At 30.4% G+C, this 25,509-nt stretch overlaps 1 protein-coding gene across 3 annotated transcripts in view; it reads right to left on the bottom strand.

The window, feature by feature from the left end:
- Positions 1-435: 435 nt before the first annotated feature.
- Positions 436-25,509, bottom strand: part of Sec20 (vesicle transport protein Sec20) — a 34,117-nt gene continuing 9,043 nt past the window's right edge. Inside the window, exons 2-7 of one of the 3 annotated variants that reach the window (XR_012757353.1) lie at positions 23,013-23,194; positions 14,824-14,934; positions 10,700-10,821; positions 7,860-7,910; positions 2,471-2,582; positions 436-1,284 (exon numbers count right to left, since the gene is read on the bottom strand). Coding sequence is in view for 2 of the 3 variants with exons in the window: in XM_075372768.1 (XP_075228883.1) it covers positions 7,723-7,910; positions 10,700-10,821; positions 14,824-14,934; positions 23,013-23,194 (603 nt within the window). In the remaining variant the exon portion in view is untranslated. Of the gene's footprint in view, positions 1,285-2,470; positions 2,583-7,455; positions 7,911-10,699; positions 10,822-14,823; positions 14,935-23,012; positions 23,195-25,509 lie in introns of those variants that run through there. The other 2 variants (XM_075372779.1, XM_075372768.1) reach the window with 2 other exon arrangements.

The following is a 25,509-nucleotide window of genomic DNA, read 5'->3' on the forward strand; positions in this document are numbered from 1 at the left end:
GAAAAATGCCAAGCAAACAAAACACTGTTTTTGTTTGTGGTAAAAAGTATATTTTAATTGTGTGTTTTTGAACATTTTGGGAAGGTGTTTTTTGTTTTTATATTTATATAAAAACTTTATTACAAAAAATCTATAGCTCTACAATTATCACATTTGTAAAAAAAAAAAAAACAACTTTAAATGTTTTTAAATTGTAATATTATTGTGTAAACGTAAATAATGCGTACCGAAACTCTTAATTTCTAAAGTACATTTAAACCAGAAATTTATAATAGAAAGCTTAAATTGCATTCCAACAGAGTTGTCAATTGCTGTTGGCAAGAAATAGCCAAAGATATTTCAGGATATGCAATAAAAAAAAAAAATTTAAATACGACATTACTTGCAGTAATATTTCTGTAATCCTTTTTTATTATTATCTGTTGAGTAATAAAATAGTATCAGTTAATTATAGTAAATATTATATTAATAACAGTTCAGAATTACTTTGTAAAATACAGTGTTTTGTTTGTTTTTAGTCATCATATGACAAGAGAAATAAAAACTGTTTATTACACCTTTGGCCTCAGTTGGAAGCCTTCCTTCCACATCTCTACCAAAATTATTGATTCACCATGAACAGTAGCATCAGTTAAGTGCCTGTGAAACTCTTCTTTATCTATAATGATATGTAAAACACAAATAAAACAATTGTCAACACATTTGACAATTGTTTCAGCAAAATTGATTTTTGTTTCAATCACTTTGGAGAGGATATGCCATTTTGAATACAGACCGTTCTACAGATTTTCTAGCGCTAGACAAGCATTTCAAAAGGTAAGGGAGCAGAGGATAAGCCTGATCTGCCAAGATAAAGTAGGGAGCTTTCACATTACTGTGAGGGAGAGTCAGGTTCTGGAAAAGTTATTTGTCTTCCATTGATAAAATTAAATAAGTCTGAAACCAAAAATCACTTTGTTTTCCATAATCACAAACATCAATGACGATAAACTTGTTTTTTGCATCCATAAGCTCTTGAAGAACCAGAGAAAAGATATGTTTGTAATTATAGAACATTAAGCTGGTATTATCTGGACAAATATGGATGTGTTTTTCAATCTAAACAACCAACAATATGACGGAAATTCCAGACTTCTTCAAATTCTGCTGTATTATTTTTAAGTTGCTGCACAGTTGGTACCAGCATTGGTACCAACAGTTTCTTTGATAATTCTTCTGACTGCAGTATTTCCCATATGAAAACAGAAGGCCAAAGCCCAGAATGACATGCCAGTGGTCAGGTACCTGAAAGAAATAATAGGATGATTTGGAGAAAATTTTTTTTTCGTATCATATGTTTTCATATTGAATTAGTTGCATTTGGACTAAACTATTATTAGCAAAGTTAAAATAAATCTAGTTATAATATTTTATTTAATTCAATATAGAATAGTCACGTTTGAAGGTGACATGAGGTTTTATACTCTGATTTCAGATACTGTTTTGAGAAAGAAATGGAAATATTTAAGACATCAGTTTGCTGTAGAATTCGAGAAGATGACGCTTATAACCCACAGGGACAGTAAACGAATCATCTGAGCCAAAATGGCTGCATTTTAAATCGCTATTGTTTTTAAGAGACTTGTGAAACCATGATAGCCTCCTCAGATAATTTATCAGCAATAGAAACTGCTGCATCACCTAATGAAGCAAGCCAACAGATTTATAATGTCAATGAAGACATCAATAACAACGCTAATGAAAACCAGGGTTTTCAAGAAGATCCCATTACATTTGATGAACCTAATACTGAAGAAAGGACAAATGTTCCACATGAAGCACACTATTAAGACCAAGAGCTGAAAATACTGAAAACGAAGATATTTTGCAACAGAAGAAGAAGGGACGGAGAATTCTAACTAATGCTAAATACAAGACAATGATTGACATGGAGCTGAGAAAAGTTAAAATTTTAGAAGAGATCTTTACTAGTGCAAGCCTGAAAATGAAGATGAGCTGTTTTTCTGTAGCCTTCACTCATTGCAAAAATACCAGACAACATGAAACTGTCTTTCAGGAATCGTGTTCAAGAAGTTGTGGAGCAATTTGTGTACAATTCTGGATCTTCTAATTATGAGCTGCATTTAAATATGATGCCAACCTTACCTCAAACATCGTATGCCTACAGCCCTTCACCTGAGTATCATACTATCCTCGGATCAATCTGCAACATCTCCCCCTAACATGGATAATTATTTGAACTCTGGGTATTTTACAACACCACAAGATATACAACTCTCCAGAAATCCTCATAACCTTAATGATTTATCTATTGGTGTAAAGATTTCATTTGTCATAAATTTCGTTTTTTATTTTGAATTTTTATACATTTTTCATTGTTATTCAAGGGTTTTTATACTTTTTTGTTAATTTTATAAAAATAATAACAGAAAATTATTTCAATAACAATTATGAGAAATCTGTTTCTTACCTGATAGTTAACATTAGCCATTCTGCCAAAATTTCCTGCTGATAATACACCAATTTTTCAATAACCGATGCTCAATTTTCCTAAACCGTTGTAGAAAGTATGAATCTCCATTCTGAAATATTCAAAGAACCTGATAGGATCTTTTGTTAGATCATCAAAAAGGTAATGGTATTTTCCATATACTCTTCTAGCCTTAATAATATCATGAACCCCAAATTTCTTTTGTTTTATTTCAAACTGACAGTTTCTGATGTGAACAGTATCAAAGAAAGCTCCCTCACAACTGAACTCCATGATAATAAAATAGTGACTAAATAAATAATGTTATTATGATTACGAGCTTGTAAATTTGGCTATGCTATGTGCACCCATCCTGAACCCGAACATGCCAACTGTTGATGCCAGTAATCTGAATCTGACTTCCTGCTTTTATTGAGTGCATACGCTAGAATGATGATATGATACTACTAACCAATTGTTTGATAAGAATAAAATGAAAAATATGGGCAGCAGTGGAAAGGCACATTCTCATTACATATGATGATGTTTACATCTTTTTTTTATTAAAAATAAGAACTTCTTTTAGAAACATACACTTAAACTAATGTTGCTTACTGAGCTTTGGTTTTTTCTTTTATTTTGTATCTTTTTATTATTACTGATAATATGATTGATTATTTTATTATGTAAATTCTTAATTTAAAAAAAAAAATATTGTTAACATTTCAGAAATCACTACCAATTGTCACTTAATTCATTTCATTACCTTTTAAATCTTTTTTTTCCATTTAGGTCTTCTACGAACCACAAGTTTTGCATTCTTTCACTTGAATTAGTTCTTTCTGTTCAAGGTTTGCGTCTTTTTGCTATTTGTTTTTCCTTGATATTCTGAAGTTTTGTATTTTGTTTCTAAATGAACTTTTCATGCTTTCCCATTTCTTTATGTCTAGTTCTTTTTAGTTCTTTCATTTCTTTAAACCAGCATTTCTCAACATGGGGGTAGTGAAATTAGCCTACAACTTTACATGTGAATAATAATGAAATCATTTTATGAGAAAAAAATCAATAATTATAAACATTTTACTTACATTTATAAGTACACATGTACCGAAAATAAATTAATGAGATGGTTAATTTGTTTTTTATTTAAAAGTTTCTCCATACATGGCTCTATGTTAGAAACAAAGAAAATTGTTTTCAAATGATAAAAGATGATTCCTATATTTAGTTTTTAAACTCTCTGAAAAGGTCTTTTGTCTATACAAAAAACCTTTTCAGAGAAGATGCAGTGAAAGGGATTACACTATTTTCAATGCTTCTATGACTAAATTTCAAAGTTCACTTCAATGTTCAAGCCAAAAATGTATCTATGTAAATCTTCAGATGAAAATTATATTATTTTGGAATGTTTTATCAGCAGACATTTAAATGAGCTGGTCGTGAATCTCAACTGATACCTTAGCAGCAAATCCACCTTCATCAAGAGCATGTCTGTGACGGAAGCAGTGTGTCCATTCTGCCCTTGGTATAAGATAATCTTTAAAAATATTCAAAAATCCATTATTCTTTCCTGTTATTGCCTTTGCACCATCACTACATACTGCAATACATTTTGTGCAATCGTATATTATAGTTTTTAGTAGCTTCATAAAAAAACATCAAAAAGAAATTGTCCTATTGCATTACCAGGTACTGATTTGCAAAACAACATATTTTCTCTGATTGATCTGTTCCTATTGCATTCATATTTCATAAAACATAACTAAGAAATGTTTGTCACATCTATTGATTCATCAAATTGAATACTAAAAAATTCACTTGAACTCACTTGCTAACTGCATTACCTAACTGCAAACATCAGCAGCCATGTCAACGATTTGCCTTGATACTGTGTTGCTCAAAAGTGGAATGTTTTCAATTTCTTTTGCTTCTTCCATGCCTATTAAACTACCGACCATATCAATTGCAGCAGGCCGTATCAACTACTGCAGTTGTATTGGGTTTGGATGGACATCTCAGTTACTCTTAATGTTACAAGATGCTTCAAGTGTACTTTTATTAGTATGGCTTGACTTAAAAATAGAAGCTCGTTGATTTCTCAAAGGATGTAATTTTCTTTTGAAAAATTCCAAGGGTTTGTTTTTATGAACCAGATTGTTTAGAACCATTGTTTAGTTTCCAAGTGTCAAATTAATTTTGATTGTTTCATGCTTTCTGCAGAGAGGACTTGAAAACAGAACAATGCACTGTGGCTTTACATCCAATGAGGTAAAACCACAATTTAGATAACTGTCATTGTACAATCTTGCATTTATACCAAATTCATTTCATCACTTCACTGGATGTAGATGGCTCGCTTCATTTTTTCACAAATTTATCTATTCCATTTAACTACTCAATTATTATAATTTTCAATGAAATTACCCTTTAAAAACTTTAAAAAAAACCACCAAACACACACTTCATATTCAAAACTAAACTGATGTTATGCAATCCTTTACGCCTCTTATGCTGCTGAGAGCATGATCATGTTCAAACCTAACATATGCATGTTTGAACATGACACTGTCACAATGAATATAATGCAAGCAGGCCAAACTACAGGTAATATGTTCACATCAACTTTAAACCAGTAAATTGCTCATGTTTGTGCACTTCATATATGCATGAAGAGCACCAACAATCATGTAAAACAATCACTGAGAGCAAGGTGGCAAAGTGACTGGGCAACTACCGTCGATAATAAACTCGGACGGATTAAAGATTCAGTGTTGCCATAGAGCTCTTCTTGCAGGAAATCTCATCGTGAAGAAGTGGTCCTCTGCCAGTTACGAATAGGACATACGAGGATCACACATGAATACCTAATGTCAGGAGAAGTCCCGCCCCTATGCACATGATGCAACTGCTGCATGACTGTGCACCACATTCTCGTGGACTTCATATGTTATGCGGCATTGCATGGTAAGTTTAATCTACCAACAAACATCTGTGGTATCTTGTACAATAATAGCGGAATTTTGGACCAGATGTTTCTGTTTTTGCATAGTACCAGGTTACTGCAAAAAATTATATTTTTATGCTAGAAGAGTTGTTGATAATTTTTAACCTTACATCCAATTATGATTTTTTTAGTTCTATGTCTTTAATTTTATTATCTGGGAAGGGAGCCTTTTGCACAACCCATCGGAATTAGGTAAGGTAAGTTTTATATAGTTTCTTTATTTGATTATTTTAACATTTATATTTTAAAGACTTTGTAGTTTTATTTTACCTTATTCTCTTGCTTTAATAATTTATTATTATATGATTAATATTAATTTTACACATAAGTTTTATTATTTTGGAGTTATTTTACCCTTTTATTAATAAAATTCTGGGCGATGATAACGCCCAGGCGTTTTTCACCCACAAAAAAAAAATATATGCATGATTACTTCCATAGCTATCAACGCAGCTAAATAGTATTAACTAGATTTCATTGGTTTGTGGTTGGGAGGGGTTGCAAAATATTCATTATATTTAATTTTTTACTTTTTGAGGGTCGTGAAGCTAAAAACGTTGATAGTCATTGCTTAAAAACAATTAGGTTTGCTTAGAAAATATCTTGGTTAATGTGTTTTTACTCATTTTTATAAATGTACAAAGAACCAACCAAAACCTCCTTTTTGTATGAGTATGTCATTTGATGAAGATCTGGGTACGGGTCTTCATTTGAATTTAATATATTTTATTATCTTTGTACTTTAGGTCTAATATTTTCCTTTTTTAAGGATTTTTTTTTACATTCTTGACTTATTTTCTAGTATCATTGTTTCTGCTAAATACAAACATTCAGGTTTTACTGTTGTATTATAGTGCCAAATTTTGTGTTATAAGATGTTGACTATAAAGTAAATGATTCTTGTCAAAACTCATTTTATTTGTTTTGCTTTCTAGATTTACTTTTTTCATAGCATTGTTTGTAGTATTTTTCCTAGGTATTTAAAATTTTCAACTACTTGAATTTTTTACCATATTTTGTTACTAAATATCTGGACTTATTTTTGAAATTGATCATGCATTCAGCTTTTTGACAGGATATTTGTAGATTTCCTTTAAAGTTTTTATTTGAAATACTAGCTATATTTAAACAATTTGTAATTATGGCAAGATCATTCATTTTGCCATAATTGCAAATTAGTTTTGATCATCTGTTTGATCTGTATGTAATTGATAGTAATTTTGTATGTAACTGATAGAAGAGAAATGTTTCTATAATTATTAACATCCATATCTTTTGTCTCTTTTCTTGAGTAGCAGATGTATTAATGCAATTTGCCATTCTTCAGTAATGTTTTCTGTTAATTTGAAAAGTTCTGCTGTTATAAAGTCTTTTACCAAGCCTTTGTTGGCTTTTAAGGATTTAATTATTTTAATAATTTCTTGTTCGGCAGGCAGTTCATATTAAAAAAATAGATGCAGTTTCATTATATTTCTGAAAATTTTCTTCAAAAATCTAAAAAAAAAATTACTCTTTGATTACTTTCTAACCACCTATCTTGATTGTAAATTTGAATCCTAAAAAAAATCTGAAGATATTTTACCACTTTAATTACTTACCATTACTTCCTCATTACCTCTGAAAACTTATAAACATACATAATGACAAATTTTTCTGATAAATTAACCCTTGTGTTTTTACACACATGTTCTTTTTGTAAATAAAATATAATTTTGTTCACAGTTATCTTAGTTTGGCTGCACATACTGCAGATATGGAGTTCACATTACACCAATAAATCAGTGTATATTGTTATACTTTGTAACATGATTCTTTTTTTTATTTAATATTGGTCTAATAAGTATAGAATTATATTTCTGTAGAGCATCCATGAAGTTTGTATGAAGGGTAAACATAAAAAAAGAGATATGTATATCTAAGGTTAGGTAAATAATTCTGATGTTCAGTTTTACACAGTATATTCTGAAGAAAAATAAAACTGTACATTAAATTTTTTATTTTTAATTTTTACATTATAGAAATTATATTTATTTCAAAATAACTGAATGAAATAGGGAAAAAATAATGCTTGAATTTTCTGTTTCCTCCTTTATCAAATCTATGACTGTTAGTCTCTGAACTGAGGTATAAAGCTACGAGAAATCATCATAAATATTAAGCTCACATATACACAACTCTCATACAAATAAAATCAACTAAAAAACATATCATGTATTCTCATACATCAACATATAATAATTCTAACTGATCAAAATAATCGTTTTGAAATAATGTATAACACACATGCCAAAAAGAATAGAAATGCAAAAATTAAAATAATTTTATCTGTAAATTCCCTACGGCCATATTTTGCAAGAAGTTTATGAGAATGAGCTATTACATTACCCGTTGAGTGGAGTTCTTCTTGTGCAGCTGTAACATTCGATGAAGAATTTGCTAGAAACAAAAAAAAAAAAATTGGTATAAAATTCAGCAACAAAGAGTCAGATGACAAATAGGTAGTTTAATAGTTTGTAGTTTTCTGGAATAATAATTAATGAATATTTACATCTAGATAAATTAATATACCATTTCAATCCTGCATGAACATAACATAAAAGGGATTTGTGTCTATTTTTACATTCACCTTCAAACAACTTCACTGTTTAAAGTCTTTTCTAGTGAAAAATACATAATATTAACAATAATTTTTACAAGTGCTAGTATTATGATTTCCTATTGGATATAACATCCAAAGATGCAACATAAGAAAAATTCAGTACAAAAAAAAAATCATATATTGACATGGGATAGGAAGGTGAACTTCTAACATATGAATAAAACCTTCATATTCTTTAGAAAACAAACAACTTCTGCAGATATTAGTAAAGTGCTATTATATGTCAACCAGAAAGGCTTCTATTGAGCTGGAAATATCCACAACAAGTTTACAAAAGATTCTAAAGGAAGTGCTATGGCCAAGATTACATCATTCACTTTGTAAATATGATTTTGAGAGAAGGAAGTTAATTTAAAAGGAATTTATAATGTCCTATAAAGCACATCCTTATTCTTCTACCTTAGCGACATGGTTTTATGCTTCAAACTGAACGATCTAGGGAATTTGAGAATTGTATTTATGATTATGGTGAAAATTCTTGCTTAACTGTGGAGAAGGAACTTAATGTACATGGAATTCAAGATATTAATAAGACCACAAAAAAGGAGAATTAATTTTTAATTCAACTAAAGTGTAACATGATTCAAATTTTGAGATTTTGTTTTTCCCTATTAATAAAGCAACCCTTCTATAATTAGGAGCAAGATAACAGCACCTCCTTACTATGATTTTCAAGTTAGTTGACTATCTCTTTTCTTGAATGGAAAGAAATTAAAGAACATCTGAATGGCTCCTACAAACATGTAATTTGACACCTTGTAATATTTTGTTTCAGAGAATTCTCTGCAGTATTTCTTCAAATGCAAAAGACCTTTCTTTTCTTTTTCCTGTTTAGCCTCCGGTAATTACCTTTCAGATAATACTTCAGAGATTGAAAGAAGATGATATGCATGAGTGTAAATGAAGCATCTTGTACAGTCTCAGTTCAACCATTCCTGAGATGTGTGGTTAATTGAAACCCAACAAGCAAAGAACACCGGTATCCACGATCTGTTATTCAAATCAGTGTTTAAAAAAATGCAAAAGACGTAAATTACGTCAAGCTGTCAACTAATAACTTAGTTGACTTTATAAATTGGGGCAAAATTTTATTGGAATGAATATAATACAATGGTTAAATACTACCACAAATGCATAAGGCCAGAACAACATCACTGAATATGTTGATTATATACATATCATTAAAAAAAATAATAATAGATTAAAATAAAAAAATCTGATGTGGAAAACACATGACTTCCTTGTATTCCTATTAAATTACATTTACATATTTTTTTTTAAATTAAAAGTATATAAAATTTTATTTCATTTATAATTTCTGATATTTTTTTATACTTTTTTTTGTTAAATTATTCATTAGTTCAATTATTATTAGTATTAAATTATTAATCAATACATTTAAATTTAAAAAAAGGAGATGAAGTCTGATTCAAACCGATCTGCCTTCCCCTAAGATCCAAATAATTTATTTATTTATTTGGCTATAATTCTGGAACCAATGAAAATAAGTACCATTTATGATATATTGTAAAAAAGCTCTCAATGAGGAGTTATTGCTGCACTTAAGAAAAAGTCCAAAACCCAATTTTTTTGGATTTTGGGCTTTTTTAGACACTTTTTGGTTCAGTCGAACCACTTTTTGGTTGCAATCAAAAGGAGAGATGCACAACTAGATGTTACAACAGTCCTAAATTTAAAATTTCAACATCCTACAGCTAATCATTTTTTTCAAAGTATGAAAAAATATCAGAAATTATTAATGAAATAAAATTTTATATACTTTTAATTTAAAAAAATATGTAAATATAATTTAATAGGCATAAAGGAAGTCATGTGTTTTCCACATCAGATTTTTTTATTTTAATGTATTATTTTTTTTAATGATATGTATATAATCAAAAATGATTAGCTGTACATATATACAGATTTCATGCTGAAACTAATGGATTCAGGAATGGTCAAAATGTTTATTTCCGTTGAAATCTGGAAACCGAATATTTTCACGATCACAATACTTCCTTTACTTTGTATACGGAAGTAAAAAGAAAATAAAAATAAGTATACATATCATTAAAATCTAATAATAAAGAATTGTACAAATTCTACGCAACAGTAAATGCATATATATGCAATATATATATGTAATAAACAAATATATAAAATTTTAAATTAGTACCTTGACAAATACAATTACTTCTTAACAGTTTATGGATGTTTATCATGAATAAAATTCACTGTGAAGATCAAGTTATAAATCAGGAATGAAGGTCATAAACACTAGTTGACTGCCTAAACAATTATGACTAAGCTACCAAGTGTTTACCTTACTTCTACGAAATGTTGAGAAAAAACTTGCTCAAAAATTTCAAACAAAATTTTCTAAAATAGAGCAAACACAGAAGCAGGAAAAAAATTTAAGAATTGAGCATGGTAGTCAGCCTATTTTTTTTTTAAGGCATAAACTAGATGAAGTATAACTTGCCTTACAAACCATGAATTAAGAAAATTAATGGTAAAAAATTAACTAACTTTATAATAGGAACCAAGGCATTCAATTAAAACTTACCAAGAGTTTCCAGAGTATCACAGCTTCTTTGTGTAGTCTCTGCTAAGTGCCTACTTATAGAGCGTAATTGTTCCGTTACATTTGATGACATTTTCACTAAATTTGCTTTATCTTTTTTTTGTCTGCAAATACATAAATAAGATGTGGTTGTTATGTTCATAACACAGGAAAACATTAGTATACATTAAAAACAGATTTATAATCACAAAACACTCATTTATCTTCAAATTAGCAGCATATTTGGTAGTTCTAATTTTTTTTTTGACCTGAAAAACTGAATAAAATAACCATATCTCTAATAGTCTCAAAGTACATTATTGTAAAGCCCAAAAATATTAAAGTAAAAAAAACACGTTTTTATTTGGATTAGCTTAAATTAACTTTGTTAAATAGCCCATAAAAGAATTAAAATTTCGAAAAAAAGATTGTTGAGAATTTATTTTTTATAAAATTGATGTAAATACAAGCAGAAAACTAATACAACTCTCAGAAATTTTATTTTAATAAAAAAAAAAAAAAACAGTCAAAAATGTGGCAGAAAAATATTATAATTTTAAAAACCATAATGATAAAATAAAAAACTAAAAATTTTCAAAAACTTCTAATGAAAATTAAATTATGTGAAAAAATTTATTTTATGAGCTGTAAACAACAGCTGATCAGCAATCAGCTGCTTGTTTAAATTGCCATCAGCAATTTAACTTTGTGCATTGAATATTAATAATTTTGAAAGCCAGTTTGATCCTAGTAAATTTAAAAAATAACTTAACCTGCTTTTGCGCACAATGGGATGGGTGAAAAAAAATTTTGTATGCATTTCAAGTCAATGGACAAACACTTAATTAAAGATATAATATATATGCGATAGGACAGTGATTCCTAAACTGCGTGCTGCAGTTGCCCAGGGAACTGTGGCCTCTTTACAGAGATGCCGTGAAATATTGTAAAGCTTCATAATTAATTGAACCAAGACATTTATAATTATTAATTTAATCTTAATAAAGTAAAAAAATAATGAGGATACACAAGTTTTATTTATTTTTATCTCTTACAAGTAGTCATACTTTTACTTAGAGTATGGCGCCATGGAAAAAGTTTAATTGAAAAAGGGCGCCGCAACTTGGAAAAGTTTGAGAACCACTGCCATACGCCACAGGAGATCTTCAAACTTCCTCAGTGGAGTAGTGGTGTCTCAGCCTTTTATCAGGAAGGTCCAGAATTTGAATCCTGGTCAGGCATGGCATTTTTCACAAACTACAAAATTTTAATTTTATATTCCCCACACAAGCTTCTATAAATATTATGAATAACAATAATTGATGGTTTTGATGATAAAATTATAGAAAAAATGTATAAAAATCAGAATAAAAAATATAAAGATAATTTTACCAAAATATAACAAAAAGATTAAAAATAGTTTATACCTAAAATATAATTACACAAATAAAATAAGAGAAAAGATTATTAACATTATGATATAAAAAACATAAAAAAGCATATAAACCAAATTATCACTGCCTGGAGGTTCCTTTTTCAATTAATATTATTATATTTGTTGCACTTAATTTTGTACACATCTTCTCTATTACTAATATTATTATTAATTTTTAAATATTTTATAATAATAGAGAAGATGTGTACAAAATTAAGTGCAACAAATATAATAATATTAATTGAAAAAGGAACCTCCAGGCAGTGAGCGAACTGTCCGTACACCACAGAATGTTCAAGCTTTACAAGATGCTGTCACACGAAGTCCACATCGGTCAATCCGTCGTCTCTCAGCATATTTACAATTGCATAGTTCAAGTGTTCGAAGAATGTAAGTGAAGGACTTACAATACCATCCATACAAGTTGCAGATCGTTCAGGAACTGAAACCGAACGATGCAGTTGTGCGAGCACAATTCTGTAATGTAATGCTTCAGAAGATAAATAACGAAGAGTTTGTTCACGAACTGTGGATGTCAGACGAAGCGCATTTCCACCTCAGTGGATTTGTTAACAAGTAAAATTTCAGATACTGGGCACAAGAAAATCCTACGCAGCTACACCAGCGTCCATTGCACAGCCAGAAAGTGACCGTGTGGTGTGCTATGTCATCTTACGGTGTTATAGGCCCTTATTTTTTTTAGGATGACAACGATCTTGCGATTACAGTGACGTCAGCTCGTTACATAGTCATGCTTGAAACCTTTGTTGTGGAACAAAAAAAGAGATTTCCACCAATTCTTAACACAGCCTGGTTTCAACAAGACTGAGCAACATCACATACTGTACGAATATCGATGGCAGCTGTACGCCGATTGTTTGGACGTGTCATTTCATGAAAAGGTGACGTAGATGGCCTCCCAGATCGCCTGATCTCTCAGCTTGCGATTACTTTTTGTGAGGTCACCTTAAAAGCAGTGTTCCACAGTAGACCTGCTACAACGGAAGAACTGAAGGCAAAGATCCGTGAAGCAATTGCGGAAATTCCAGTTAAGATGTTATGTCAAACCATGAACAATTTAACAAAGAGACTTTGTGAGTGTTTACGTAGAAGAGGAGGTCACCTGGAAGATGTCATCTTTAAAAAATAAACTAAAATGTATGTATCCTAAAATGGCAACATTTGTACAATTACATGAAATAAAATTCATTTTCGAAAAAATTTTTCATTAACGTTATTCAATTTTTTAAATTTCCCGTTTCTTTGAATTACCTGTATATATACACAAGGTGCTACCCAAAAGTTCAGGGAATTTTACCATAAAAATAAAATAGCTTACCATAACTTATAATTTCCACTGTCTCCTTCAAAGTAATACCTTTGGGCATTGTGATTCCAGCGTTTTTCCCATAATTCCATGCATCCCTGGAAGTCTCTAGATGTAAGTGTTCGAAGCACGTTCTGCGTTTCTTCCTGAATCAATTGAAATTTTATTTTCAGAAAGAGAAAAAAGTTGCACGGGGCAAGGTCAGCCGAATAGGGTGAGTGGGGAATCACTACCATCTTTCTGGAATCCAAGAAATTCCAAACTGCTAGCGATGTGTGCACGGGCATGTTGTCATGGTGCAGAACCCAGGTGTTGTTGCCCCCACAGATCTGAACATTTGCGCCTAATGCTTTCACATAACCGCTTCAAAACTTCACAATAGAACATCCCATTAACAGTCTGACCAAGAGGAATAAATTTCTTATGGATAATGCCTTTGATGTTGAAAAAAGCAATCATCATGAACTTGGAGATGAAGTTAGGGTCATCTCTTACTGAATTTTTCAATTCACTACAGACAGCTATGCGATTTTGTTTCTGGTTGTTGTTCAACGATCTCAGTACGAATTTTGCAGCAATGCGTCTCATGTTCAAATTGTCCGACAAGATGCGTTGCACGGACCCATATGACATTTGTACGATTACACAAACATCATGGATTGTTTGTCTACGATCTGCAACAATAGCATCTTGCACTTTCGCAATGTTTTCCAGTGTTGCGCTTGTTGATGGTCTTTCTGAACGCAAATCGTCATCGACTGTCGTTTGTCCATCTTTGAATCATTTGTACTACAAAAAAGTTTTACTTTTACTTATAGCATTGTCACCAAATGCTTCCACAAGCATGCGATGGGTTTCTGCACCAGTTTTTAAGCATAAAGCATAATTTTATGCAGGTTCTTTGCTCTTTAAAATCTGCCATTTAGAACTTCACCGAAGCAGTAAAACAACACTACACAACCGCACGAAAGTCAACAATGCAGCCTCTCACCGTCACAGCTGTTGGAACACTGATTCACAAAGAGTACTGTTAGCCACATCTAGCAGCAGCAGGTACCAGCAATGGTTTGTGCGCGAAATTCAAATTCCCCGAACTTTTGGGTAGCACCTTGTATATATATATATATATATATATATATATATATATTAGCTTCTAAGTAATGGCTAAATGTAATTTATATAATAGAAAACTATTTATATAATTTTCAATTGAAGTTTATTTATTTGTAAGAGAGTATATTATAATTGAACACATTTCTCAATCAACATTAATCAAAAGAGAAGACATAGTATAACATGTAACTCATAAATTCTTTAGTTCATAGTCAAGTCTTACCTAATTAAGATTTGTATAAAATTACATACCTTAATCTCATGTTTGGTTCACCATCAGATCCTCTAAATAATTCTTCCTTATTGGATTTATCAATTGTCAGCATGCATAAAACATTTGCTTTACGAAATGATCCTAATGTACTGAAAAAAATTTTATCTTTCAATTAAAAGAAGAAATAAGCTTCTATTAAAATATACTTTAAAATACACAAAATATTACACTTTTAAATTATTTTTATCTACTATTTCTCTATTTTTTTATTACTATTACACTTTTTTTTTAATGTATTTTCTCAAAAAACAACAACTAGAGGTAGGTAGATAACTGAACATTTTATACAGATTTAAATATCCACGCAGTTCATACTTACTATTACTCATCTTAAAAATATAATTATTTCAAACTCTTTTAAACAATCTGTAACAGTTTTAAAAAACTACATTTTTTATAATCCCTGTTCAACCTTTTTTTTATAAAATATGCAATTTAATAAATTTAATAAACTACAATTTAATAAATTTATGAAATCCTTTAGAAAGATTTTTTATCTTGTTAATAAAGATCAAAGCCCTTGTTTTAATTCAATAAACTCATTAGATTCAATATTATTATCATTATTTTATGTACTGTAGAGTGATTTATGTACTATAGAATGATTTACACCCCAACTATGTATGTGATTTCCTAAAACATTCCTTGTAAAATGTTCTTTCCAAAAAACAAATTCAGCCTCTTTTCATAAAGAGAAATGGCAACAAAGCAGTTAGTGATGAAAGCATATTTACTGAAGCACATGCCAAATAATCAATTCTTGCCAGAATATATAACAAATACTATATTATACTGATTCTTCAGAAAGATAAAGATTATTAAACACAAACCCCCTCATCACCAGTCACTATTTCTTCTATGATCACAGTGTTAGAGAAAAAAGTTCAAAATGCCTTTTGTGAACATTTTATTTTATTTACCTAATTTCTATAAACAAAAACCTCTTCACATAGCAATTACTTTATGTGAAGGTGATGATAAAGAGTTAAAAATCAAACTTGAATGTTTCAGATGAACTGATATAGTAGCCAATATGATGACCAATAGCCAGTTTACCTATTGCCCAGGTAATTAATTATGGGCACTTGATATTCCTCAAAATGGTATTAAGATGAGGGTTATAAACATTTTTATAGTAAATAAAATTAAATACATAATTGCCTTAATCTATTAAGTTTCACACTATATTTTATTTTTACACTCAGAAACCAAAAAAGCTTAAAAAAACAAGTAACAGAAAAATCACAAATAAAAGAAACCAAAAGCTTGTGTAAGTTATGATGCTTGTATATATTTGACAATTTCATATGTTTAGAGTAATGTTACAAGCAGTACAAATATAACTTATGAATTGGGACAATTCACAGTAAGTTCACAATCAAACGAACACAATACATGCAATTATACGTATTCAATTTTCTAAATCTTTTAAAGACCTATCAATCTGCAATTAATTTTTCTGTAACTAATTAAAATTACTTATCATTTGATGGAAGAGTATGCATGATACACACTACATTATCATATAATATAGTGATACTAAATATGTATAATATAATAGTAAGTGACAATTACTTATGGGTACTTGCATATTAATGGTGGAGGATCATTGGATTTGCCCCATTTTTCTCTAAATCTTTACTGTGGAATCACTTTCAATAAGGAAGAGGGAATTAACTACATACATTTCAACCAGCAATAATAAAAATAATCACAGAATTGAAAATGTACAATAGATAAACTCATTCCATTTATGCAGTTACCATTTATAGTTTGCAATAATAAACTTTTTCAGCCTTACAAGTACAGTGTTGCCGAACAATCTGTCCATAAAGTCCTGTTAATAATTTTCATTATTGTATAAGATGGATATCTGGAGTCTCCCCAATAGCAAAGAAAAGGTGTGTGCTTTCCTTTAGCAATACAGAATTCTATTTACTGCTTTGAGATATAAAACCAGTCATGATATGAAGTTTCACTTTGGCGAACGGTACAACAGTGCTGCAAATTATGACAACATTGAATTATGGTTAATTTGCTTGTAACTGTCTAGAATATACACAAATTCCATTTGTAGCAATTGTATACTTCCAACTAATTGTACAAATTGTACACTCCAAAGACCTCACATCTATTAAATGATGTCCCTGTCAATTAAAAAATGAGATAAAAAAATAGTACTTGGAATAACTATTTGTGGGAAAAGCAGATTAACAATTAGTCTATTGTTAAAATTGGAAGGCCTAATAAAATTATTAAATTGATGAGAGCTTATTCAGTAAACAGAAGAATAATTCTGCCCATATATTTTCACAGCAATGGATATTCAGTAGCACATGTCAGGAAACCAGCAAGTGTTTTGTATGATGGCATCCAACTGCTCACAAGCAACCCTAACGGATGTGATAAAAAATGATATTACAAGAGGGAAAAAAATACATTCAGACTGCTGAAAATGATATTGCACAACAGAATTGGAAGGAATATTTGCACACAGTCAATCACAAGTATTATTTTTTGACCCAAAACTGGGGCTTATATAAAAAATATTGAACATAATTTGGGACAGGGTGAAGTGGTAAAACAAACGTCATCATAGAACGATATAGCATCACTTGAGTTGCACTTGGCTGAATTCATGTGGTACAATAATGTATGGAACAAAGACAACTGCTTCTCAACCATACATCAAAGCTATTGGCCACTGATTCCACAGCAACAATGATTTGTGGGAAGAAACAGGTTGCCTGAAACTTGGTAATTATTTTTCTTCTTTCTTTCTTAATCCATATTTCTGCAACATATTAAATAATACTCTGTGTAAAGCATTATACAAAACTGAATAATAAGTTAATATTCTTAATTCCAGTATGTTACAATGCTATTTTGATGATCTCTTCTATGCAGCTTACATTCCATAACAAAACTGACTACTGATTACACTTGTTCAAGCCATTCTCCTTCTTATCTTGATATCTCTGCTTTTGTTATGCTCCATCACAGTTATCTACAACACAATGATGAAACAGAATTCCACACTTTGCACCCATCTGTCTAGTGTAAAGGAGAATTTTTTTACACTGCATACTGAACTGTTATTAACATATTTATTATCATTCACCCTTTTCATTGTTTTTACTTCTTTTATAATGACATGAGAATGCTTACATAAAGTACTATTGCTTCCTAAAACAATTTTTATAAATAATTATAATTTATATAAATTATTAAAAAACGGGTTCTCTAAAAAGTTATATAAAGTTAGAGATCTTCACAATATATGAAAGATGTATTATGATTTTTAATATTAAATATGTTCATAAAATACAATTTTGATTAGAAATGCAGTCACAACTTTTTGATGTTAAAACTAACAAATGAATCCAGAACACCACAAAATAGGTAATTAATTCAACAGTTTACATAACTTGTAGCAGACTGGATATCAACATCAGAGTGTATATCATCATCAGACTGGATATCAGAGATTGGATATCAACATCATAAAATAAGCAAAGCTAAAATTAGAGGTTACAAAGAAAAATCAAGAAATCCAGTAACAATGATAAATAACAAATTAAAATATTTTTACCACTAAATAGAAAGAAAAAAATAGCAACCAATTAAACAGTCTGTATAAATAGACTACCGAATTTCACAGTCCATGATTTTCAAAGTTGAATACAAATCTAAAAAATTCCAGGGGGTTCTGCACCCAGGTTAACAACACAAACTTTTAAAATACTCTTAAAAATTTTAACTTGTGCACTTTCTGCTTTCGGTAACATCATGTGATTCTTATATTTTCAAGTGAATGTAACAAAATTTGTAATACATGAAATTATAAAATTGTCTGTTTCTTTAAAAAATCTTGGGTATAGGAAAGTCAATGTTATTTTGTTATTCTTTAATGCAGTTCACCCTCATTGCAAATTAGTTTCATGAGTGCCACTGTACTACATTGTAAATAAACATAAAAAATGTATGTTTAACGTTCATTTCTCATTATACAAAGAATGAAGTTTTTGCATGAATGTAGTACGTTATTTAAGAAATTATAATTTAAATTAAGAAGTAGATCATTGGTTAAGCTAGTTATATGAAAAAAAAATTATTAATGATGAACTATGGATTTTCAAAATCCATGTCAAGTTTAGACATTGCTAATATTAAGTCTATCTATAATACATAAAATATGTAGATGTGATGACTGAATAAAATATGGATTACAACTTGGGGCTGAAGACTAACAGAAACTTCAGTGTGGTTTTTGTTTTATGAAGTGATGTTAAACAAAAACATGAATCCTACTAACTATGAATCTTATTATAATTAAAAGTAGAGAAATAAATGGTGGCAAAAGGATTATTTAGAGAAATATGCTAGGAGCAGCAATAAAAATCCACTTTGTCATTCTATCATGCACAGATCTTGCTCACTGCTAAGAGTAGGAATCCCACACAACAGCAGTACTCTCAATTTTCAAGCTATAAGAACAACAGGTGAAACTGGCATGTGACTCCACAAAAATAAAAAGATAAATTACAATGACTATCCTATGAAATGACACAGTTAAAATAATTTATTAAATGCTTTGTAATGTAGAACAGCAGATAACAAAATAACAAAGCCTGATTTTTTCAATACAACTTAAGACTACATATGTAGACTGGTGAAGCAAATTTATTGTCTTTCATTTCCAAGGAGGTACACAGTCTGTAAAGAATTTTTCTTTCATAGAAGTCCTTAAGACAAAATCTACGAATGTATTCCTTATACCAAACGCGGCATCACTATTAGGCATGATATTAAATAGGGAAAGTGGTGAGATATCCCAGCAAACATGTCTGTTTGCTGGGAGAAAATTACAGCAGTGAATCTGAAAAGGAGTTACTGCTTCGTGCATAAAGAAGCTCCAGGGCACATTGCCCTGAGTAAAGAAACAGAAAATTTTAAAACATAACTTTTCTCTTTTACTTTTTATTAACTTTCCGTACAGTAAATTAGCCCAAAGGTTTCTTGGTTCTTTAGGTTTGTGTTAAGGTAAAATAGTTTACTTTGGCAAATAATCAGAATATTCTTGATTAAGTAAGAAGAAATTTGTGTTTGTTTGAGTCTGCAAAGTGATTTACTTAAAACACAAATATCTTCTCTTTTTTAATGAATATAATCTGCACCTACAAGAAAAAAATATTCATATTTTCAAGTTCAAGACAAAACTGGAAAAGACCAACTGGTCAACTTGAATTATGAACGATGTTTTTTTATGAAACATGAATGTTTTTCTTGTTCTTGAATTTAAATGTCACATCTATAGTGAATACAAGAACTTTCTGATACAGCACCAGCATATTTAATGCCTTTTCTTAAAATTTGTTGTAAAATCGCCTTTTCTGCTCTTAGGTGGTCTTTGTAATGGAAAGTTTGAGAACCACTCACACAGACAATGATTTAAAAGATGAACTATATATACATATTAAAAAAGATATTATTACATACATTTCAGTAAATAATAATCATAAATAAGAGATATAAATCAAGCAATAAAATTACAAAATGTAATTACAAGTATTTAGATTAATTTAAATTAAAAGTATTATTACAACTACACCTAGAACTGTTATATGCTGAATATTTTTAGAAAAACAGCTACCCAAACAAAGAATTGCACACAAAACAAATAATAACAGGATTGATAAAAATTAATCCAATGGCAACAGATAGCATTTATGATAAAGATGAAAGTATATTATAATAAAACACTATTTAAAATACTAAAATATCGAGAAAAACTAAAAACTATAAAAATTATTACATAGGTATTAATTCTACTACATAGTTACAGTTGAATTGTTAACTAGAATTATTCAAAATTGTATGTAAAAAAAAAGATTTCAACTATTATTCTAAAAAAGCAATACAATACACACTAGACAAGCTTATTTGATCAAGGAAAGGGTTGCTATAATAAAAGCTTATGTGCATTGTGGATCTTTTCAAGAAACGCCTCAAATATTCAAAGAAAATTTCTACATGTCTGTATCCCAACAAAGAGTAGCATACATATTTGGTTAAAAAATGGCATACAACAGGGCTATACTTTCAAATGCAAAAATGAAATAGGCGACCTTCTGTTAGGACTCTATAGCCTGCAGCTGATATTCAAATTATTTTTGCCATTCTAAAACTAGACTCTACGTAAGTTATCACAACAAATTGCTGTAAAATACGCATTTGCTAAAGATACTTCATGATTTAAATTGAAACCATATTGAATAACAACTTAAGAGAACAAACAGAAGATTCTCTAGAGAGAGCTCTAAGAGTTAGTTAATATATTTGACTTACACCAATGAATCACAAATACAATAAAAGAGTAAATCTTACAGTATTTCCCTTCAAGAGTTCAATGTGAGCGGGTAACTTTCATCATGCAGTACACATCCAACCAATAGGGGAGTTTATCCAATACTTTAACCAGCGTGTCTGAAATAATGGAAGTAACAGCTGCTTCAATTCTGTGCCTTAAATCAGGTAGATTGTAGGTAGCAGAAGCATATACACAAGATCATTTATAAAGCTCCAAAGGAAAAAATAAAATGTAGTCAGATCTACTAACTTTGGAGGCCACTGCAAACAAGTTCTGTCATCATGTCCATGCCAACCAATTTGGCAGTAAGGAAAACATCAATCAAAGAGTTCTGACAGAGATATGCCAGTGAGGATACACACCACCTTCTTGACAAATATTCTGATTTTCAACAAAGATTAAATATTGATCACTAAAGTAATACAATCAAGAAAATCATCATCTTCATACTGCAGCATTTCAATTGCAAAGTTGGCATGCCCTGTGTAGTCGATAGATTTCAAAGCCTGAAACAATTGTAAATGAAACACACATGTGTTTTCTTGAATTCCTTCAATTCATGGCTGGCCTTTTCTAACAATTTTTTTAAGATTATACAGGAAAGACTCCTTGACACAATCAACATTTTTTCAGACAAACTGCTTGTCCTGTACTCTTCCCTTTACACACTCATCTGGCCATTTCAAACTGATTATGTTGTGGATGAATGTTATTGTCATTTTTGGATCACTATTAAACTTTTTAATGAAGGTTCATTGAACTGTAATTAGATATTCACCTTTAGCAAACTACAAGAGTTTTGTTCAGGAGTTGCCACCTTTGTTAGTGGCACTTCAAGCAAAGATATAGAGAATCAACCTATAGCCATGTGTACAACTATAACTGTATTTTTTGCTGTTTGATTCTAGCCTTAAATCAACACTGTATAGCTCATCCAAGAGGTATTATAATTAAAACTGCAACATTCTTTTTTGTACACCTAGTATAATTAAAGAAAAAATTGACTTTGTAAATCTAACATCAGATTACAGTGGCTAAAAATATGTTATAAGTTTAAATATAAATAACACATGAAATCTCATGTGATATAGTAAATAACAAATAAATTTATTTTCTTGTCTACCATTATTCTCCTAATCCACCACTGCTTTTCTATCAGCTTCTCATCTAGAGAAGCTGGTAGGCTTAGCTTCCAAAAGATATTGGTTACAAATCTCTTTAAACATCTTAATTCACATTCTTATGTTTCATCTTCTACTGGTGCAACGTAGAGCTCAGATAATTTAACATGAGTGTTTCCCTGTGAATAACACAAACAATTCACAGTGCTTTAGGGATTTTGCCTCAACTAAAGACATGCAATCCTCCGTAACAGTGAGATATACAATGAGCAACACTACAGACATCAATGCACTCAGTTCATTTCAAACCATTTTTCAGATATAAAAGTATCAAGGATCTTGAACAAGTCTTGAGTCTTTGTACTAGCAGTGATACTTTTACGGAAGAAATGTATTTTCATAATTAATAATAAACAGATTAATGAAGTTAATACATTTTTTTTGTGTAACATTCTGCAGTGCCCCAGTGAGGAAGTCATGGTTCCTCAGGGCACCAAGGTACATGCAATAGATCTTGCATGAACTACCATTTAATATAGTAATCAATTGATAAAATTTACATAAACATATTGGCGCACGTGTACATACATACACACACACGATCATGAACACAACAGTTCTAAAGTTTTCTTAATAAAGAGAACTGAAACCAGATGGTAGTTTTAACATTTCTTACCTTGTATACTGCTCCCTTAGATTTTTAACCTCCTCCACCATTTCCAATCTCTCTCTACCAGTTCTTTCATATGCGTAATACTCTAACTGATCAACTTGTTTTTTAAACAAAGCTAATTTCAATCTTCCTTCATCACTCAGTTCATTCAATACTTCCAAAGGTCCAGAACAATCATAAATATCCTAAGAGCAAATAAAGTAATTTATTCATTCTCATCAGGCACATACCCAATTAATATTTTTGTTTATATTAAGAGGATGTCATAGTGTTGAAAAAAAAACAGACTTACTGGGATTTAAACCTAGGAACCAGCATCCTAGCTAGTTTAAATATATAGTAATGTTATTCAGATTAATGAATCCCCAAAGCAGTAAAATAGAAGTGTAATGTTAATCCATAATTGATTCAAATAATCTTTCAATGAATAATGTATCTTTGAAGGTAATCTTGATCAAAATTTTTTTTATAAATGTAAAATTGTATTCATATTAACATCCTTTTTTACTGTAATTATATTCTTTTATAATTTTCCTTCCACTTTATTGTGTGTATGGATTAATTGATTTGAACAAATAAAAAAAGCAATTATTCATTAAAAGGAAATATGAAATCAACAGCTGAGTGATGAATTGAGAGAAAATGTAATTCATAACAGCAACTTTTATTATTTAAGCAACATTAAATAGTATACAAGCAACAAATTCATTAACGCTGCAAATAAAAACTATTAAAACATCTAATACAGGAACTAATAAATGAATAAAAACTGCATTACAACCATTAACAATAAGTTGTACAGCCATTAACAATTGTTGTACAACCACATGTGTAGTGTAAATAAATACTTTATTTTAATTGTAATATAATTATTCAATTCATTTACATCCCACCAAGAACAGGAGGTATGCTATGCCATAAATAGTAAAAATGAACTTCTTCAGCATTTGCTAGAAGGATTAACATACAATGTAGTAAACATTGATCAGAACAGCATTACATAACAAAATAATAAAGAAACAGAAGTGATTACAGATTATATTAATACATACGTAACAATTTGATGAAATTTTAGTAATGCAACTGTGTGAAGACCACAACAAATTAAACAAACTGGTACACCATAAAAAATAAAAAAAAACATCTAAAAGTATTACATGTTTACTCAAAATATTTGAGTAAAAATTTGACTGTACCTTAACAAGTATGGAAAAAATTTAGGATTATCCAATCAGTATTACTTAAAAGCACATCAACAGAGTAGGGTTGTTTCTGTTGTAATGCACTACGTCTGCTGAGAAAAAAAACATTTACTTTAAAACTAATATTTCAACTGATTAGTTGTAAGCTGTGCCACAATATAATAGTAGAATTTGAACATTAAAACTTATTTTTAAAATATTTGAAATATATTTAAAACAGCCTCCTCTATGAATCATGAGACCTTGCCGTTGGTGAGGGGGCTTGAGTGCTCAGGGATACAGAGTAGCTGGACCGAAGGTGCAACCATATCGGAGAGGTATCTGTTGAGAGCCAGACTAAGGAATGATTCCTGAAAGAGGGCAGCAGCTCTTTCAGTAGTTGTTAGGGGCGTGAGTCAGGACGACTTAAACGGCCGTATCAACATCACTCAGTCCTCTGAGTACTGCGCAGCTGAAAGCAATGGAAAACTACAGCTGCTTTTTTTCCAAGAAAATGTGGCTCTGCATTTTCACATAGTAATAATGGAGGCGCCTTCCTTGGTAAAATATTCCGGAGGTAAAATAGTCCCCCGTTCGGATCTCCGGGTGGGGACTACTAAGGAAGGGGTCACCAGAAAATTAAAAAATAACATTCTACGAGTCGGAGCGTGGAATGTTAGAAGCTTAAAAAAGGTTGGTAGGCTAGAAAATTTAAAAAGGGAAATGGGTAGGACAAATGTGGATATAGTAGGAATTAGTGAGGTTCGGTGGGAAGAGGAAGGCGACTTTTGGCAGGTGATTTTAGAGTAATTAACTCAGCGTCAAATAATGGGCAGGCAGGAGTAGGTTTCGTGATGAACAAGAAGATAGGGAGGAGAGTGGAGTATTTCAAAACGCATAGCGATAGAATCATTGTAATAAGGATAAAATCAAAACCTAAACCGACAACGATTGTTAACGTCTATATGCCTACAAGCGCCCATGATGATGATGAGGTAGAGTGTGTATACGAAGAGATTGATGAAGCAATTAAACACGTAAAAGGAGATGAAAATTTAATAATAGTTGGAGATTGGAATGCAAGCATTGGAAAAGGCAAGGAAGGAAATATAGTGGGTGAATACGGGCTGGGCAAAAGAAATGAAAGAGGGGACCGACTTATAGAATTTTGCACGAAGTATAATTTAGTAATTGCCAACACCCAATTTAAAAATCATAATAGAAGAATATACACTTGGAAAAAGCCAGGCGATACTGGAAGGTATCAGATAGATTATATCATGGTTAAGCAAAGATTTAGAAATCAACTCGTTGACTGC

The sequence above is a fragment of the Lycorma delicatula genome, chromosome 1 (assembly GCF_047948215.1).
Source record: "Lycorma delicatula isolate Av1 chromosome 1, ASM4794821v1, whole genome shotgun sequence".
Lineage (NCBI taxonomy): Eukaryota > Metazoa > Arthropoda > Insecta > Hemiptera > Fulgoridae > Lycorma > Lycorma delicatula.